This window comes from Wyeomyia smithii, chromosome 3 (assembly GCF_029784165.1).
Source record: "Wyeomyia smithii strain HCP4-BCI-WySm-NY-G18 chromosome 3, ASM2978416v1, whole genome shotgun sequence".
Lineage (NCBI taxonomy): Eukaryota > Metazoa > Arthropoda > Insecta > Diptera > Culicidae > Wyeomyia > Wyeomyia smithii.
In genome coordinates this window covers 101,703,755-101,724,054 of record NC_073696.1, presented here as the reverse complement: position 1 = coordinate 101,724,054, position 20,300 = coordinate 101,703,755, and the positions used below count along the sequence as shown (strand labels likewise).

At 39.4% G+C, this 20,300-nt stretch overlaps 1 protein-coding gene across 2 annotated transcripts in view; it reads right to left on the bottom strand.

The window, feature by feature from the left end:
- Positions 1-441: 441 nt before the first annotated feature.
- LOC129731443 (protein rolling stone-like) overlaps positions 442-20,300 on the bottom strand; it is an 87,450-nt gene continuing 67,591 nt past the window's right edge. For both annotated transcript variants that reach the window (XM_055691449.1, XM_055691450.1), the window contains exons 4-6: positions 3,371-3,490; positions 3,116-3,296; positions 442-1,490 (exon numbers count right to left, since the gene is read on the bottom strand). In XM_055691449.1, the coding sequence (XP_055547424.1) occupies positions 1,214-1,490; positions 3,116-3,296; positions 3,371-3,490 (578 nt within the window). In that variant the 3' untranslated portion in view covers positions 442-1,213. The remainder of the gene's footprint in view (positions 1,491-3,115; positions 3,297-3,370; positions 3,491-20,300) is intronic.

Sequence of the window (20,300 nt, the reverse complement as noted above, 5' to 3'; positions counted from 1 at the left end):
CTAATATCGTCAAAATTTTTACGGAATTCGGTAAAAAAAACTTAGTGTGTATGCTTACTAGCCTACTGTATGCTCGCAAGTAAGGCGGCATCCATAAATTCAGGGAGTATCCTTGAGCGTTACGATTTGTTACATAGGGGAGGGGGCAGGTAAGATCAGCGTTACGTAACAGAAAATCTCTGGACAGACTCTCCAAAAACGGGCATTTTTAATAAAGCAAATTCTTCTACAACGTTACGTTTTTTTTTATGGGGAGTAGGTGTTGGCGTTACGTTGCGTTACACATGGGGGGTAGGGGTCCAAAAATTGAAGAGAGACTAGGTATTAATTTGGTTACAGAGAAGAAGGGTAGATAGAAGAATAGAACGTTTAAAGTAAAAAGTGTGGTTAAATTGTAGATAGTGAGTTTGTTCTTTCAAGTTGCGCAGTAGAAGGAAAATATTATTTTCTTATTTTATTTTATGTGCCTATAAATCTATGAAAATCTATTTATAACATACTCAATCGACGACATTTTGAATATGAATACAGTTTCTATGTATTTCGGAAACCCCCTAATCACAGTTGCACTGGCATACCTACGTATTATATACGAGTTATCCACGTAATATATGTTTAGGAATGTGGAGAGAAACATATTTCTGTCATCGCACATTTCACTTTTTACGCAAAAAATACTGCTATTTTTGATTTAAACATTTAGATTCTTTTACAATTACGTATACATTAGGATATGGTAGTGCTTTTCTTATGATACATATCTAAAACATTCATATAAATTAATCTCGCTTCAGAAAATGTCAACGACATCTTGTCGTTGTTTTTTTAATGTATTCCTCCTGCTAGTTGGAAATAAGCTCTGTTGAATGTCACATCACCAAATAACCTTCCATATTCTATGTACATAAGTTTCATTACTTTTGGAACCTTTTTACAGGTTTCTATTAAAATGCAGATTTCTGCAGTTTTTTGGGCTATCTATTTTCAATTGTGCATCTTCGATTCGTTGATGCTTAGTACCTAGTGTTGGTTTATGGTACATCATTGTATAACAAATTCACAAAATCAAATCCTAGAGTTAACCCCGAATCCAAATGTGTCCTCTTGTCAATTCAAAATCATGATTTCTGTATTTGAACATTCGTAGTTTGTATTTGCAAGAAATATCTCACAACACTATTACTCAAGCCAGGCCTACTGCCTGCTGAATGTTCTAATACTTTTCGGGAATGGTGAATCCAGGATTGTCGCCCCCGTACACCATCGATATACCGTCACAACCCTTGCCCTGCTGGAGATTGACCGTAGAATTGGTCGGCAGAATTGGCTTGGGGTTGAAGTAGCGTAGATAAATGAAGCTGCGCATTTTGTACGTGAAGAACATTAGCAGTTGTACGATGATGGCCAGCACGATTGTCCCAACGACGGTCACCATGGCTCCGCTGGGTTTACTCCAATCGAGCACTTTGTAGATGTAGGGACGGCCTTTTCTGGAATGAGAAAAAGAATGTTTCATTAGGAGATAAATAATTTCTTGCAAATACTTGCAAAGTTGCGTTAATGCATTCTTTTTAAACACAAAATTCGAAACGTGTTTCGAAAACACGAATTTAAAAATAAAATAAAAAAAATTCTGCACAAAATCTGATTGGAGTATTGTTAATATATTAGTTGTAGACCGTCCCAGAAAGTATGGCTACAATATATTTTTTACATTCAAACATTAAAGCGAGTGCGACAAAATGAAATGTTCCGCGTCCTTATTGAAAAAGGGTTAAATTTTCTGTGGAAAAACGTAATGCCATTGTACACATTTCAGGCTTTTTGAAAATTGAGCAAAAGAGGAGAAAAGGACATTAATTTTCGGTTGTGATAGTTGTTGAAATTTCCACTAAAAAAGTCAATGATTATAACGAAATTTCGCATATTTACATGCTGACATGCGGTATTCTATCATTATTGTTGGGATCATTAGAGATTGAGAGAAAAATATATGATGATTGTCCATACGAACGCGATCATTTCCTGTCTGCGATAATTATCATCCGGCGATTGTTCTCTGTATTATTGACGCAAGAAGCCAGCCAGTTAATGGCGAACTGTTGGATCAGAACGCTGTTGTCGTTCGATCCGGTATAATGATTAATTCAACACATCGATAAACACGGGTGATTCAACACTGAAACGAATCGAATGTCGTTCGCTGATGTGATCGCTTATCACCAGCAGTGCTTCAATTGTTCCGAAATGTTGGGAAAAGCATATACACGGTAATTCTTTTAATTCAATGCTAAATATTGTTGAATAGTTTTTCTCTATCTTAAAAAGCACTTTTGTCAAAAACCAACTACGGGCCGAAATCAATAATTGATTCGAAGCAAAGCCCAGTACTAATACAGCGTTACTAAATAAAGATACTCACTCGATCAGTGAATTTCTATAGCAAAACCCAAGAAAAAGGCTTTATTGAACCAATCAAGATTACCCACTTTGCTAAGCCAGTGGACAGACAGGTATCTTTTGTTCATACGTGGCTATACACCTTGCCCCAGACAGGAATGTTGGCACCTCTCAGTGCTTCAAGCAGTAAATTTTTCTATAAACCGAAGGTTTCTCGATATAACGGCATGAGACTCGCGAGGACCAACTTTACTACAGCACTAATAATCTCCAATATGGGATCTCTGACAAATTTCTCGTTACAGTTACAGGCACCTTGCATGCGTTATGTAATTCGTTTGATAGTCGTTCTCTGTTTCTGAGCCGGCCGATGGGTCGGTCGCCTCAAAGTGTGGTGGACCCTGTCACTAGTGCCCACAGCCCAGCACGCAATTATATGAAACTGTACCAACAAAGAATCTGTCCAGTACCGTCGGTAATAATTTTTACATTGGACGCACAGCAAACGCTGCAGAAATTAACCGTTTAACAAGAACATAAACTGATCGGTGGCGTGGCATAGTTTACAGCGTTGTAGTCCGCGTTGTCTTACTGCAAGCGTCATTAGTCAGTTCTGCAGAAAGAAGGAAAAAACCGCAGCCGTGCATTTTCTTTGTTGCTGGTCCGCAGGTTGTTTTATGTGGGAAAATAATGTGAAAAAAATCAGAATACTTACTTGTCAGTTCCATCGCACAGATAGTAGACCACTGAAAACAGACAGTAAACCAGACCGAAGAGGATCGGTTGCACCACGTGCCAGAGCCGCACAGGGTAGGCCACAATGATTAGATCTATAACCATAAATACGCAGTTTGTTGCGTGGATCAGGATATTGTTAGCGTCCACTGGCATTTCCTCTGTATCAAGTAAAAAAAATAAAGCGTTTTATAGCGGAAGATCATTACAGGCAGAACATCTGCGAACAACTCACCATTATGTAAGATGCCCCAGTAAATGATTGTTATGCAAAACGATACGACCAGCGTTATGTTGTGCATCATCCAGTAGACCTTGAAGATCCGTGGCATTTCTTCGCAGTTGCATATTTTCTCTGAAAAAAAAACCGCGAAGAACTAAATATATACTCTTGTCCTGTATTACTAAGTATCTAAAGTGTAAGCAGAATGAGTTGCCATTATTTTGAAGAGTCTCTGCCTTATTCAAACCAGTCCCAATCCCAACAAATAACGCTGAGATGTTATCGACGCCTTTATTTTCTCAACACACTGAATAATTTATAAAACTTTTCGAAATTACATGCTGTTTTGATCTTGACCCAGATTCGTGCCCTAACTGGAAAGTTTTACCGTTGTTCACGATTTGACTGAGATAGGCTAATTTATTTGCAGCTGGAATTTCGACGACAATCGGCCGTTTTACCATTGGAGTGTGTCTGGCCGAAGTCTCTCACGATATATGACTACATGACGCGGGGAAAAAAGCAAACAACATGAGCTCTATCAATCCTTCGGTAGATAATAATCAATGAGGTTTGAAGGTGCGTCCCGTCGGCAGTGCAACTGTTTCAATTGATTTGGCCGACACGGGCCGAGGCAGTGGCGAGGCGATGTTACGTAAAGATGTCGCGACATTGCCGGTCATCTCGCGGCCTTTGCTCGAAATCACTTGAATTTGTTTGCAATAAGTTGCCGCTGCCGTAAACGGTGGGAAAACATCTAAAGGGTTCTTGACTCTTACAACCCACATGAAGGTTATATTTATCCTATATATATCAAAGTCTAGACAAGTATGGAAACGCGTGACTTGGCAAGGAAAAAGTAAAATAAGGTATAAAAACTAAGCTTCTTGTATAGCTTATATTCTGTTTACATATTTAACATCAATTATCTGGGTAATTCATTTTTTGAAATTGCCTAGCACAGTTCCATAAGCTAAGTTGATAAAATACTACAAGATTCACAACCCTGGGGGTTGTATGAAATGGTAACGTATAACTAACAATTTAGTAAAGGTAGAAAGTCCACTTAAAAACGCCTAGTCGTAGGCCCGAATCGTGACCGAATTAGCCAAGAGCCTCATTTAATCTTCCATCCACCAAGTTGAACGATTTGTTCTTATTGGTTCTATTTATTATATGAATCTTGCTCTGAAAAGGTATTGAAACCTCCATATAGAGACATTAAAAACCAATGATTTAGGCAGAAAAAACAATCAAAGAGAAAAAAATATAAATTTTCTCATATAATACATAAAAATTACGAAAAATCCCTCTCACTAAAAATACTTTTTTTAGTTTAAGTTTGGTTTATTTGACACGGCACGATACATCTTATGTTTTACTGAGCCAGGTACAATTCTTATTATGTCTAAGTTAGCAGGGGCAGAGGGAGGCCATTTTTTATTTCTCGCGGCCGACTACGAGCTAGTGGGGATTAAAGGTTAGAGGAGGGGAGGTACAATTTTGAATTAAAACTATTTAGCACTTTGTTTTTAAACTGGTAGAACAGTAATAGTGATGTGGCGCAGTTTTGGTCTGAAGTGTTTACATAGATGTTGGCTCTTCGTTTTCGTGTCTCCAGCATAGTGGTATTCTGACAAATAGACAAAATAATTCTAAATTTTAATGTCAGCATTTTTCGAAAAACAGTATAACTGTGTCATGTACTGGAGATCCCCGCTTCCCAGAATGTCTCTGACGGGAACGTTCGATTGTTTTTCTCGAGCCCGAAGGGAATCTATCAGCTCGGACCTAACACCACAGTATTCGGTACACGACCAAACAACATGCTCGATGTCATGGTAGCCATCGCCACAAACGCAGTGATTACTATCTACAAGCCCTATACGAAAGAGATGCGTGTTTAACGTGTAGTGATTGGACATAAGTCTGGACATAACGCGAATGAAGTCCCGACCTACATCCAACCCCTTGAACCATGCTTTCGTCGATACCTTAGGAAAAATGGAATGTAGCCACCGTCCCAGTTCATCTGAGTTCCATGATGATTGCCAACTGTTGAGTGTTATCTGACGCAAAATGCTATAAAATTCATCATAAGCAATTGGTCTTACATAAATATAGCCATCAATAGCACCCACCCTACCTAAAGCGTCAGCCTTTTCATTGCCCGGAATGGAACAATGAGAAGGGACCCACGCTAAGGTAACCCGGTAATTTTTATCTGTTAAAGCACTTAAAAACCGCCGTATTTTCCCCAGGAAATAAGGGGTGTGCTTTACAGTCTTCATCGATCGCAGAGCCTCAATGGCACTGAGACTGTCTGTGAAGATGAAGTAGTGGTCTATGGGTAGGGTTTCGATGATCCCAAGAGAGTACTGAATGGCAGCAAGCTCTGCGACGTACACGGAAGCAGGAGCATCGAGTTTGTAGGAGGCGGTAAAATTTTCGTAAAAAACACCGAAGCCAGTGGAATCATCTAGATTGGATCCATCAGTGTAAAACCTTTTATCCCAACTAATATGTTTAAATTTATTGGAAAAAATCTTGGGGATCTCTTGCGGTCGCAATTGATCCGGGATACCAGTAATGTCTTCTTTCATGGTGGTGTCGAAGAATATAGCATTATCAGAAGTATCTAAAAGTGCGACATTGAAAGAAACGTATGAAGATGGGTTAATATCTTGAGCCATATAGTCAAAAATCTGGATTGAGATTGAAGGTCGACCAACCTCTCAAAATTTCAATAACTAATGGGTTCATAACTGTGCATCGAATTAGCAACCGGTTAGAGAGATTTCAAAATCGATGTTTCAACGGAAGGATACCCGGTAGCACTTCAAGACTCATCGTATGGGTCGACTGCATGCAGCCCAAGGCAATACGCAAACAACGATATTGTATTCTCCCTAGTTTCATAATGTGCGTGTTCGCGGCGAAGCGAAAGCAAAAACAACCGTACTCAAGAACTGACAATATCGTTGTTTGGTATAACCTTAGAAGGTCTCCTGGGTGAGCACCCCACCAGGTTCCGGTAATCGTGCGAAGAAAATTAATCCTCTGTTGGCATTTTCGTGTCAGATACCTAATATGGCAAGCCCAGGTGCATTTAGAGTCGAACCAGACCCCGAGATATTTAGCGACTAAAAATTGAGTGATCGTTTTACTCGTTAGTAGGAGCTCCAGCTGAGCTGGGTTATGCTTCCTAGAAAAAACGACCAACTCAGTTTTCTCCGGGGAGAATTCGATACCCAGCCTAAGAGCCCATTCAGACAAATTGTCCAAGGTATCTTGCAATGGTCCCTGCAGATCGTTAGCCTCGCTGCCAGTAATGGATACAACGCTATCGTCTGGAAGTTGCTTTAGCGTGCATGAATTTGCAAGACATTCATCGATGTCATTGACGTAAAAATTATATAAGAGAGGGCTTGAACATGAGCCCTGGGGAAGACCCATGTAACTAATTCGGGAAGTTGTCGAATCACCATGTGAGAAATACATATGATTTTCTGACAACAAATTGAGCAAAAAGTTATTCAAATTTGGTGAAAGTCCCCGCGAATGAAGTTTCCCTACCTAAAGCGTCAGCCTTTTCATTGCCCGGAATGGAACAATGAGAAGGGACCCACGCTAAGGTAACCCGGTAATTTTTATCTGTTAAAGCACTTAAAAACCGCCGTATTTTCCCCAGGAAATAAGGGGTGTGCTTTACAGTCTTCATCGATCGCAGAGCCTCAATGGCACTGAGACTGTCTGTGAAGATGAAGTAGTGGTCTATGGGTAGGGTTTCGATGATCCCAAGAGAGTACTGAATGGCAGCAAGCTCTGCGACGTACACGGAAGCAGGAGCATCGAGTTTGTAGGAGGCGGTAAAATTTTCGTAAAAAACACCGAAGCCAGTGGAATCATCTAGATTGGATCCATCAGTGTAAAACCTTTTATCCCAACTAATATGTTTAAATTTATTGGAAAAAATCTTGGGGATCTCTTGCGGTCGCAATTGATCCGGGATACCAGTAATGTCTTCTTTCATGGTGGTGTCGAAGAATATAGCATTATCAGAAGTATCTAAAAGTGCGACATTGAAAGAAACGTATGAAGATGGGTTAATATCTTGAGCCATATAGTCAAAAATCTGGATTGAGATTGAAGGTCGACCAACCTCTCAAAATTTCAATAACTAATGGGTTCATAACTGTGCATCGAATTAGCAACCGGTTAGAGAGATTTCAAAATCGATGTTTCAACGGAAGGATACCCGGTAGCACTTCAAGACTCATCGTATGGGTCGACTGCATGCAGCCCAAGGCAATACGCAAACAACGATATTGTATTCTCCCTAGTTTCATAATGTGCGTGTTCGCGGCGAAGCGAAAGCAAAAACAACCGTACTCAAGAACTGACAATATCGTTGTTTGGTATAACCTTAGAAGGTCTCCTGGGTGAGCACCCCACCAGGTTCCGGTAATCGTGCGAAGAAAATTAATCCTCTGTTGGCATTTTCGTGTCAGATACCTAATATGGCAAGCCCAGGTGCATTTAGAGTCGAACCAGACCCCGAGATATTTAGCGACTAAAACCTGAGTGATCGTTTTACTCGTTAGTAGGAGCTCCAGCTGAGCTGGGTTATGCTTCCTAGAAAAAACGACCAACTCAGTTTTCTCCGGGGAGAATTCGATACCCAGCCTAAGAGCCCATTCAGACAAATTGTCCAAGGTATCTTGCAATGGTCCCTGCAGATCGTTAGCCTCGCTGCCAGTAATGGATACAACGCTATCGTCTGGAAGTTGCTTTAGCGTGCATGAATTTGCAAGACATTCATCGATGTCATTGACGTAAAAATTATATAAGAGAGGGCTTGAACATGAGCCCTGGGGAAGACCCATGTAACTAATTCGGGAAGTTGTCGAATCACCATGTGAGAAATACATATGATTTTCTGACAACAAATTGAGCAAAAAGTTATTCAAATTTGGTGAAAGTCCCCGCGAATGAAGTTTCTCGGTTAAAACTTCTACAGAGACAGAGTAGAAAGCCCCCTTAATGTCCAGGAATGCAGAAGCCAGAATTTCAGTAGAAAGCAACGCTAGGCAATCGTTCGTCCTTTTGCCCCGGCGAAAGCCAAATTGATTTCCGGAGGCAAGAGAGCATTGCAATCGGCCTATAAGAATTGTGATCAGAGGCAGGTTTTCCGGGTTTTCGAATAGCAATGACTTTTACCTCCATCCAGTCGTGCGGAACAATGTTTAGCTCAAAAAACTTGTTGAACAAGCCCAACAAGCGTCTTTTTGCAGAGTCGGGTAGATTCTTCAACAGGTTGAATTTGATTCTATCCAACCCTGGAGCTTTATTGTTGCACGAAAAGAGGGCCATTGAAAATTCCAACATCGAAAATGGAGGCTCTCCCGTGGATACTAAGAACGCGTCGCGAAAGGTTTTCTGTTCCGGTACAGAGTCCGGGCAGAAATTTTTGGCAAAATCGAGTATCCAGCGGCCAGAATATTCCTCGCTCTCGTTCGAAACATTACGATTCCGCATGCGTCTGACCGTGTCCCAAAGAGTGCTCATCGCTGTTTCCCTCGACAACGCGTTTACAAACCGCCGCCAGTATCCGCGTTTTTTCGCTTTAATTAAACTCGTCATCTGTCTATCCAGTACATCGTACTTCCGGGGCAGATCAAGAGCACCGTGTTTTCGGAAGGCCAAATACACCGAGGACCTTTGCGCGTACAGTTCAGAGCACTCTTTGTCCCACCACTTGTTGGGAGGACGCTGTCTAATCGTTACCCCGGGTATCGGTTTCGTCTGAGCTTGAGTCGCAGCGTCGATGATCAAGCCAGAAAGGAACGCGTATTCTTCCTCCGGAGGAAGTTCTCATATGACTTCCAATCAATATTACGAGTAAGGTCGTATGAAATATTCATTGGGTCCGGGGGAGTTGAACCATTAGCAATTGAGATAATAATTGGAAGATGATCACTACCGTGGGGGTCATTGATTACTTTCCACCGGCAATCTAACGCTAGTGATGTCGAGCAAAGGGATAGGTCAAGCACGCTTTCACAAGCTGGAGGATTAGGTACACGTGTCGCTTCCCCAGTATTTAAAAGTGTCATATTGAAGTCGTTGATCAAGTTACAGATTAAAGAAGATCGGACGTCGTCGTAATGTGACCCCCATTGCAAACAGTGGGAGTTAAAATCTCCCAAAATCAAAAAAGGTGCGGGAAGCAATTCTGCTATATCAGAAAGTTGCCTCTGTTCAATCCGCACGGATGGAGGAATATATATCGAAGCTAAGCAAAGGTCTTTTCCATTCATATTCGTTAGAATGGCAACGACTTCAATATTCGAGAGCGAGGGAAGGTCGATGCTGAAAAAGGAATAGCACTTTTTGATCCCTAAAAGTACTCCTCCACCATGTGAGTTTCGGTCTCGGCGAATTATGTTAAAATCGTGGAAATTGGGTTGGTCATTTGAATTAAGAAAGGTCTCACAGAGCGCAAACGCATCACAATTGTATGTGTTCATCAAATGAAAAAAATAGATCGAATTTGGGGATGATACTTCTGCAATTGCACTGTAATACAGTGAAAAAATTCCTAACCTCTTTTGCCGTATTAGTCATCGAAAGATATGATAGCTGAAATGAGGGGCCAAGTTGCTGTGAGTTGCTTCAAAAAGGTTTTCACTGTAGGGAGAAGGGCAAGAAGAATGTTTTTAAGGGGATCTGTTATACTTGTAATTATTGAGGTAGTGCTAACGTAAGAGCTTCACAATACAATACTGATAGAACGGACACGTAGACGGGACCAGACCACAACACTTATTGCTCTTACTTAATATTAGGTTAAATTGTGAAATTTACCTTTTAGCGTCGACCGGACGGGACGAGGCCTGATGTCCAACTGATAACAAGATGCGCTGCTGCAGCTTCAACGACTCAGAGAGATGCGGGGCTCTGAGTTCTAGACGATGTTTTCGCCGTGACTAAGGAACGCCTCTTGCCACAAACACTCAATTTGTTTAATGCGCAGTACCCTTCGATTAAATTCACAGTAGAAAAGGAAAAAAAAGGTAAACTACCATTTTTGGACCTTCTTGTTTCTAGGAAAGAAAACAACTCGTTAAAATTTGGGATATACCGCAAACCAACATCAACAGACCGCTACATAATTTACGATTCAAACCATTTTGGTGCACAGAAACAAGCAGCCTTCCACTCGATGGCGCATCGTCTCTTCAACATTCCGCTAGAAGAAGAGAAATTCAACACCGAAAGAGATAAAATCCGAAAAGCTGCTGAACTGAATGGATTTGACTGGAAGTTTGTTGAAAAAATCCTTCGGAAACATGAACGCAAAAAACATCGCCAGAATGCAACAACACTACAACCGGAGAGAGATGAAACAGTTTGAAGAATCAGCTTGCCGTTCTACCCAGAAATCACTAACACCATGAGGAACACACTAGAACAGCATAAATTTGCTGTTGTCCACAAAAGCGGTAACAACCTAAGGAAATTACTGCGCCATCTCAAAGATAAAGTCCCCCCCGACGAACGATCCGGGATTTATCAAATTGGTTGTGAAAGTTGCACAGCAGTATACATAGGGCAAACCCGTCGCAAATTCAAAACCCGCTAAAAAGAGCATAAACATGCTGTGAAAAACAATAAAGTTAGTGTTTCAAGTGTAGCTGCACACTTATCCAGCTTGAAACACGATATCGACTGGAAGAGCGCAAAACTAATCAAAACGGTCAGGAAAGTCTCTCTGTTGAATGCATGGGAATCAATGCTCATTGCTAATGCGGAGAAACCTTTAATGAACGAAGATGAGTCACCAATCGTATCGCCTCTCTTTAGCCTAGCTAGAAAGAGAACTCAGAGCCCCGCATCTCTCTGAGTCGTTGAAGCTGCAGCAGCGCATTTTGTTATCAGTTGGACATCGGGCCTCGTCCTGTAGATGAGCATCATAATGCTCGAAACCGGTCGACGCTAAAAGGTAAATTTCATAATTTAACCTAATATTAAGTAAGAGCAATAAGTGTTGTGGTCTGGTCTCGTCTAGAGATCTGTTATGTTGAATGTTTTTAATATCCAGTCTACAATACCAGAGAAATTCATAAACCCTGTTTTTTTTATCCTCTGATCGATAAATGGGTGCACGAGGGATTTTTGGTGCCCCGGGAAGCGGTGGATACTCCTGGTTTGATTTGAAGTTAAAACCGGGAGGTACTTGCTTCGGCTTTTCTTCACCGCTTCCTTTTTGTGTTGGCTTATTGGTCATTCCGCTATGGGTTATCTTGCGACCTTTGCGGGAAAGATTAGGAGAGTTAATAATTTTCCTCTTCCTAGATCCTTCTGGCATGGCATAAGAACACCCTTCGACGGGATCGTCAGATGTACCCTCATCGGTTGGCAAAAAGGAAAAGATGTTTCCTGTCGAGGGTGGCTCAGAAAACACCGAAACCAGTGGACTCATCTAGATTAGATCCGTCAGTGAAAAACCTTTTATCACAAGCATTTCTGCAGTAGAGCGCTTTGATCGTTCCTTGAGAGAACGCTTAATTTTCTCCTCGCGCTGTTTGTACGCGGGACACGCCGAAAGGTCATGCCGGGGACCATCGCAATAAAGGCACTTTTCAGCGTCCTCACTGCAAGCGGTCTCAACGTGATTCCTTCCGCATTTGCTGCAGCATGCCTTGTTGCAGCAGTAGGTGGCTGTATGACCCAACTGCTTGCAGTTTTGGCAGTGCATGACCCGCGGCACAAACAGGCGTACAGGTAGACGAACCCTATCCAAACGGATGTAGTTCGGCAGTGCGGATCCGGCAAATGTCACTCGAAAGGACTCCGAAGGAAAGAATTTCTTCTTCCCTTCTTCGATTGATACTGAATGCAATTGCTTGCAATCCGGCACCTTTACACTTTGCATCAGAGGGTTCTTGAAACAGCCCACCCCGTAACGCAAAATGTCTTCAACAGTGAGATTCCCATCGGTAACCACACCGTCGATTTCTTCATCCTTGGCAGGGATGTACACGCGATACTCTCTCGGGAAGAGCTCGTGGCAAGCAATTGCGTTTGCTTGCTTCAAGCTGTTCACGACAACTCGCAGTTTGTTCGGTCTCACTTTCGTAATTTCAGTGACGTCCGAAAAATTTTTTGCCAGGTCCTTGCCGATTTGAAAAATATTCAATGGCTTTTTAATTGGCCTGAAAAAAACTACGGAAGGATCGCCAGCGGCATCTGGGTAAGCTTTTGCCCGTACCGGGACCTTCGGTACTGGCTAGGTACAGGGGAAGGCAGGGGGAACTGCAGTGGGAGATTTCAATCTCTTCCCCATTTGTTTCCACATCCAGGAATAGTTCCATCTGGATGTTGTCCATTTTTTCGGGAGCGTTCTGCTCTACCGCACGCAAACTATAAATATGCGTATATAGGGGGGGTCAAATAATTTTTGTAAAATGTGAAAACAATTTTCCAAAATAAGATGTGTTGAATAGAAAAAAAAGACTATTGTATTGAAAAAAAAAAAAAAAAATATATATATATATATATATATATATATATATATATATATATATATATATATATATATATATATATATATATATATATATATATATATATATATATATATATATATATATATATATATATATATATATATATATATATATATATATATATATATAATAATAATAAAAACAAGACCTACGCGCCCCACTGGCTGATAGTTGGGTTGATCCAGTAGGTGGCAGGAATCGCAATCAGTCTCCTTCAGCTGAGCCAGCACTATGGACTAACTAGCGGTTGGTGGTGCGGGAAGTTTCCTTCGGCAGCTGAACGGTTTATATAGTACTGCACTGGTAGGACAAACGACATGTGTAAAAATACTTATGTTTATGCAATTTTAGCGCTCGAAGGTTATATAAAGAACATGTATTTTCCCTAAATAGACACGTTTTTTGCTTGGTCAGCATTTATGTGGTAACCCCCATTGAGCACCAGCATTGGTGATGTAGTTATCACTTGGCTGCACACAGATGGAAATCAAGTTCTGCTGCACTAAAAGACGACGAGTGACTATCGCTGTGTTAGCATATTTCCTTTCAAGACATCAGACCGATGCACCTACAGTACCAATTTTTACTAGCAGGGACTTCATTCACAACGAACCAACCTGCGCTTACTTCAATTAGCCCTTGCCTTGTCATGTTTCTGTGAACCATAACATTTTAACTGCAGATCGTTAAATTGTTTGATAAAGAAGATTGTTGCGAACTTCTAAAAAAAGTCTTACCATCGCGATATCAAAATGGTCTAGGCTCATGGAAGCAGTTTAGTTGATGTATTGGAACGGGAAAATTCTGTCAGTTTTTGTTGCCACTGATATAGAGGATATCACAGCAAGCGGTTTGTGCCTATTCATGACGTGCTCGCCCGTGATTGATTGATTGTTCGTGGGAATTCGTCCTTGGAACATTTCATCAATTTTGTCTGCTAAACAACCACTTGGGTATCACTAAATTGTCCATCATCTTATCAATCCAACAACATATTACTAAATGCAATCCGTTATGTGGCTACGCAAGTATTGCCGTTCGAAATATTTCATTTCACCGTTACCGCTCGGTTATAGTTTCCGCAGAATGTACTTACTTTACTTTTTTGGCGTAACATCATTAAGATATAGCCTGATGAAATTTCTCCAATAAACGCGGCCAGAAGCGTTTCTCTAATCCCACGGTCATCCCATGCTTGCCAGGGGTTGCTCCACTTGGTTTAACAACTGCAATCGCTGCGCTCATCTTCGCCGTGTTTCAATCGGATATCAAGCAATCACCAATTTTGTAGCGTACTTGTTCGGCATTCATGCGACATGTCCTGCCCAGCATATCCGTCCAGATTTACGCACCTTTGAGATACTGGGCTCGCCAGCGAGTTGCTCCAGCACGTGATTCATCCTCCGCCGCCACAAACCGTCCTCCTGCACGCCGCAGAAAATGGTTCTTAACACCCATCGTTCGAAAACTCCGAGTTCTCGTATGTCGTCCTCGAGCAGTGTCTCCATCTCATGCCCGTAGAGAACAACCGGTCTTATAAGCGTTTTGTAAAGGATACACTTTGTGCGGGAGCTGTGTCTGTTCGACAGCAGATGCTTGTGAAGCCCACCGGATCGCACGGCTGGTGTCGAACAGTGTTTTATTTTACCGTTTTCGTGCGATTAGTTAAACAGCGTTTCAAATGTTGATTATAGCCATAATGTACGTTCGGGGGAGTTTCTTGAAACTTCTATAAACACATATTATGGCTATAATCAACATTTGAATCGCTAAATAATTAATTGCACGAAAACGGCAAAATAAAACACTGTGTGTCGTTGTCCGAAGTTACCGCCGAGCCAAAGTATACATATTCGTCGACTACCTCGAGCTCATCGCCGTCAATTGTCACAAAACATACTGCCTAAACGGGCACGACAGGGCTCGGTTCCGCCAGCCAGCATGTATTTCGTTTTAGACGTATTAATCTCCAGCCCAACCTTCTCTACTTCGCGTTTCAGTCTGGTGTACTGCTCTGTCACCACCTCAAATGTTCTGCCAACAATGTCTACGTCATCAAGAAAGCAGGTCACTTGGCTGGTTCGGTTGGAAACAGTAGGCAAGAGAAACCATCACCTTGCCGATGTCCTCTGCGGGATTCCAATGCACCAGATAAAACACTCGAAATCCTCACCTAGCACTGGTTTCCATCCATCGTAGCCCTAATCAATCGGATCAGTTTCCCGGGAAAACCCCTCACATGCAATGCCAACGGACTATTGTTTTTCCTCTTTTCATGTCTGTTGGTTTTTCCAAGCTGTCGCTCCGAGCGGGATGTCAGGTGATTATGATTCACGAAAGTAATGCCGATGCTATAATGGAAGCAAGACGAATCACGTTTTTTTTTCTAACATGGGGAAAAACATCAACAATGGGAACACATATGAAACGGTTTGCTTCATATTCATTATGGAATCGGCCTGAAAAAGGAGAAACGAAGGAGTGCGAGTCCAATATCATCGATGACAACCGAAGCCGATCAGCAGGCTGTCAACAGCGCATCTACAACTTTGCCAAAGAGACTATGCCATTCAAACAGACCGTCTTATCTGTAGAAATATATTAAAAATATTTCTACAGCCAAAACGGTTTGAATGATAGGCATAGTGACAGGGTGACCAGCGAACCGGGAAAACCTGGAAAACCGGGAAAAAGCCGGGAATTCGAAAATGAACTGGGAAAACCGGGAATAAGCCGGGAATTTCAATACTAAACCGGGAAGTTTGTCATGTCTTTTTAAAACATTATTTTTCATTTACTACATGCTTGGGATCTGTTGTATAAGTTCAACACGCTATACATTTTCTGCCATCTCACAAACACTGGTAGACTCAAGGAACCATTTAGTTAGTCTCGGGGTAAGATGCTAGAGTAACAAGCCAGTCGTCTTATGTTAGAATCTCGGCTAAGAGACACGACCTTTAGAGTCAATAGGATCCTAGCGCTAGCCCCGCAATTGTTCTGTACACTAACAGTTCACTGCGATTGTTTTTCTCTAATTTGTCTACCTTCTCATTCGCATTGATTAGGGATTCAACAGTAAGTGGCGATCAAACATCAAAACAATCATCACTTTACAGGATCAACGTCTAATGTCATTTATGTCTCGGTATCTTTCAAAGTTGTGTACCGAATTGTTCATAATTGACGTAAAAACATTCTTTAAAAAGAAACAAGATTTGAATCTTAGGTTACAAATCGCCAACAAATACTTACAAAACCCAGGGAAGGTTAAAACTTTAAATTACTAAAAAATATTTTAAAGGTCAGAGAAGTCAAGAATGATTCCAATAAGGCTTTATATTTTAACTTGAAATAGGCAAAAACTAAACTATGGTAAAAAATATCTAAAAACCAAAACAAGTAACGCCTCCACAAACCACCAACGCCATAGGTGTCGATGGTTGTGTGGTGACGTTATCCACCCATACTCTACCAAAACTGATCTAGATTCAATCCTCCAAAGATTTCTGAGGCGAAAAATCTCTGGATTCGGGCCGTTAGTTAAGATTCTAGTTGGAGTCGCCTCGCCGGGTGTCGGGGATTGACACAATAGTGGCGGAAATAGACCGACAGAAAATAAGCAAAAAATAATAAAAAATAGTAACCCATTCCCGGCGGTGATGCCATATGGCATCACCTGACATTCGAACTTTGATTTGAGTTCAACAATTACACTTGAAAATTTGCACGACGATACTATTCAGCATTGTTAGAGAATAGATTGATGTTTAATATGCAATACAGTTTGTGGTAACTATGCATATAGTTGATTAGTAATAAGAGTTTAAAGTTCATTGCTTGAGGTAAAAACTGATTTTTCTCCACCGGGAATGGGTTAAGCTTAAATCTGCTTGAGAAAATGTCTTGAGGCCAGAAATTTTAAAAATCGATTTTAAAGAATTTACGTTTTCAAAGACCAGAGGCAAAGAAAATAATTTAAAATTCAATTCAATATTTATGAAATAGTATTGTAGAGGCTTAAAAATGCAGAGCCTGTCTTTGTTTTTTTTTCTCAAATTGCTTGCATACTCCTCCAAAATCAAAAAGACTTATTTCTCAAATAAAAAATTCAAAACTATAAGGGCCATAGCGAAAATTAATCGTTTAAAATAATTCTGGAAAAATACCACGCAAGGATAACAATGGTATCAAATTAGTCCTTTCTCTATTGTCGAGGCAATGATTGAGCCTCAAGAGATCCTTAAAAAAACGGAAAAAATATTTTGAACGACAGAAATACACACAATTGTTCATAATTCAGCTCACAATTGCCATGACACGTTTACAGAGACTAGAAAAAGATAATAAATATGTTCAAATATTTCTGAATATTTATAAAGTCAGCAATCAGATTTTAATTTAAAGTCAGAAATGCACCAAAAACATAAAAAAAAATCAGTTATAATATAAAAGTAATAAATTCAATTTTTTAAATAGATTTTTGTTGAAAATTTGGAAATTTAGAACACGGATTCAGAAAACACAAAACAAGCTTCTTATTTAGCTCAAAAAGGCAAACATTGTTTTTAAGTAGCAGTAAAATTGTATTGAAGCCTGAAAGAAACTAACAACATCAATGTAAAATCAATTTCGAAACTGAATCTAGAAAAGTGTGTGCAAAAATTTATTCTCAAACAAATTTAAAATTCCCAGAAACGGCTATCATTGCAGTTTCAGGCAAGACGAAAAACTATCTCGATTCGAGGTCAAAAAAAAGGTCCTCTAATTATTTTGAAAACTCTGAAAAATAACTAGAATGTTTTCTCTCATACACTAAAAATGACTATGAAAAAGTTATCAGAAAACAAGAAAAAAAAATATTAAATAATTTTTAAAGTCAATTCAATAAAAAATTTTAAAGTCAATTCAATTTAAAATTAAGTTTTAAAAGAGAAAATGAAGTCAGAAATGGGGAATTTAGTTAAAAAAATTATATTTTATTTTTAAATAAGCACTTTGAATAAGGCCGAAATCCGTAATAAAGCTTAAGAACAATTGATGAAATTTCTCAAGGCTTGAAATGATAGGAAATGATTTGCAGTTGCATTCCTCAGCCATGAAAATTCGAAAAATCAACAGCAAATAGATGTTGGCCGAAGTAGTTAGCCCTTTTGAGAGTTTTAAATGAAATAATAATACATATTGAAATCCAAATTCTCTCACAAATTTATTTTGTCAATAAATGAACGTGGTTGAACTTTTATATTTATGCGTTTTAAAACCGGGAAAAACACCAATTTCTTGCCGGGAAAAACCGGTAATTTAAAATTGGAAATCTGCTGGCCACCCTGGCATAGTGTCTTCGGAAAATTTGTAGATAGCGATTTTGTTCTTCCAAAAAAATGCCCCTTGAAAAAAAATTTTTTTTCCAAAAAATCATAACTTTTTTTACTTGATTTCTCCATGATCGGACTGGCTGCATTTTTTAGGTAATCTTTTTTGGTTTTTTATAAAAATCAGATTTTAAAATATGAGCTTTTTTAGATTATTAATTTTTAATTTTTCTTTTACCTTTTTTTTAAAGATAATTTTTTTAGAGTGTATATTTTTTTTCTGAAAGACAAAATTATTATCTACAATTTTGCTGAAGACGCCACACCGATCTAACAAACCGGCCTAAAAATATTTGTTATCAATACCTTTCCAAATTAGCATTTTTCAATAGCTTCTCAAAAATGAGTCATGTTCCAAAAAATTAAACTAATAGCACAGAATAGCATCTTTTGCCTATAGAACCGTCTATGCAAAGTTTCAGCCAAATCAAAAATGGCCGATTAAATTGGTTGCACGTTTTTCAGTGGAATTGCTCTAAACTTTTGAGACCGCGGTTACGGTGCTCCCACAGACCGTTATTATAAAAAAAATGCACCAAAGAATCTGAGTACACCATTCGATTCGTTATAACGTCCAGAATGTCTGGTCTAAATTTCAAAATCATCGTACGGTACATTTTTGAGTAATGCCCTTTCGAAGGTTGTAAAGTACAAAAAAGTGATATAAAAACGACGAAATACTTATTGTAAAGCACGTTTTTCAAACACCATTTCATGAAACAACTTCCAAAATAGTTTCTACTCATTCCAAGGGTTATATTTCAAGACAATAACAATTGGTGGAGAGATTTATTTGAAAATCCCACAGTGCACAGTGGTCTAAACTCGAAAAATCGTGATAGTCCTAGATTTGACTGTGAAAAATTGATTTCATGTACTCCATGTCTTCAGCAAAATTGTTTCATAGAGCAAGTCCCTACTTTTGGCGTTTTTAGTTTTTCGATCAATCCACCTAATAGTGAGATGAAAAAAATATTTTTTCTAATTTTCAATATATCAAATTGCTTCCTTCAGCAAAGTTGTGGAAAATTTTAAAAGAAAAGTAGGAGGGTGGAATTCAAGACACGACCGCATGACGTTGGACTACGGTATTCTTATATTCCATTAAAACAAATAATAGAGAGAATTGCAACTCTAGTATTTGCTGCAATTTTATATAACAGTGCATTTCTGAATGCTGAGACGTTAAAACGTTATAAATAATGATATATACTAAAAGAATGGATATCTTTTATTTAATCGCTGTCATTTCATACATATTCGAATCAACCCTTTGTTTGCTGCACTACCAAGACAATCAATTAATTGAGCGAATTGGTAAAATTTCCCTATCTAAGCAAAAAGCAAACTTTACGAAACTATCTGAAATTGGAGCCCAGAACGATTCAAACGAAAATTTTAAATTTGAAAATTGTTTGACGTTTGATCGATAAAACTCATGCTAGGTTAGTTCAAGCCCAGCATATAACTTCATGTATTTGAAAAAAAAAAACGTTTGGTTCAATAACTCAATATAGCAAGAGCTCAATCACACGTTTTTCGGTAGTTGTTATCAAGGTTTGGGCGAGTGACAGGATAATATCTTAACTTCTTCAGTTGTGATTTAGAGCATTTCTAATTGTTTTGTTATTTTTCACGATAGCGACAAGTTTGTTTCTTTCTCTGTGTGCGAGAAACAAAATCAAAACCGCGCACCGAGAAACAAAAACGAAAATCTAATGAATGCTCATTGAGAAAACTTGCAACTCTTTTTACCAATAATTTATGATACTCAAAAGAACCCGTTTTGATCTAAATCAAATTTCTAGTAAATAAGTGTTGATCATCATAGGTAGTAATTTTTCCTCGATGAATAAAGACTGGCTGAAGAAGTTAAAATCGCTGCTGTAAAATCAAATTCACAACTGTGTTCGTTAAGACGTTTTAATATTTTCAATGACAATAATAATCTTCGATAAACACCCGCTATAGTTATTCACACACATGCTATAACTA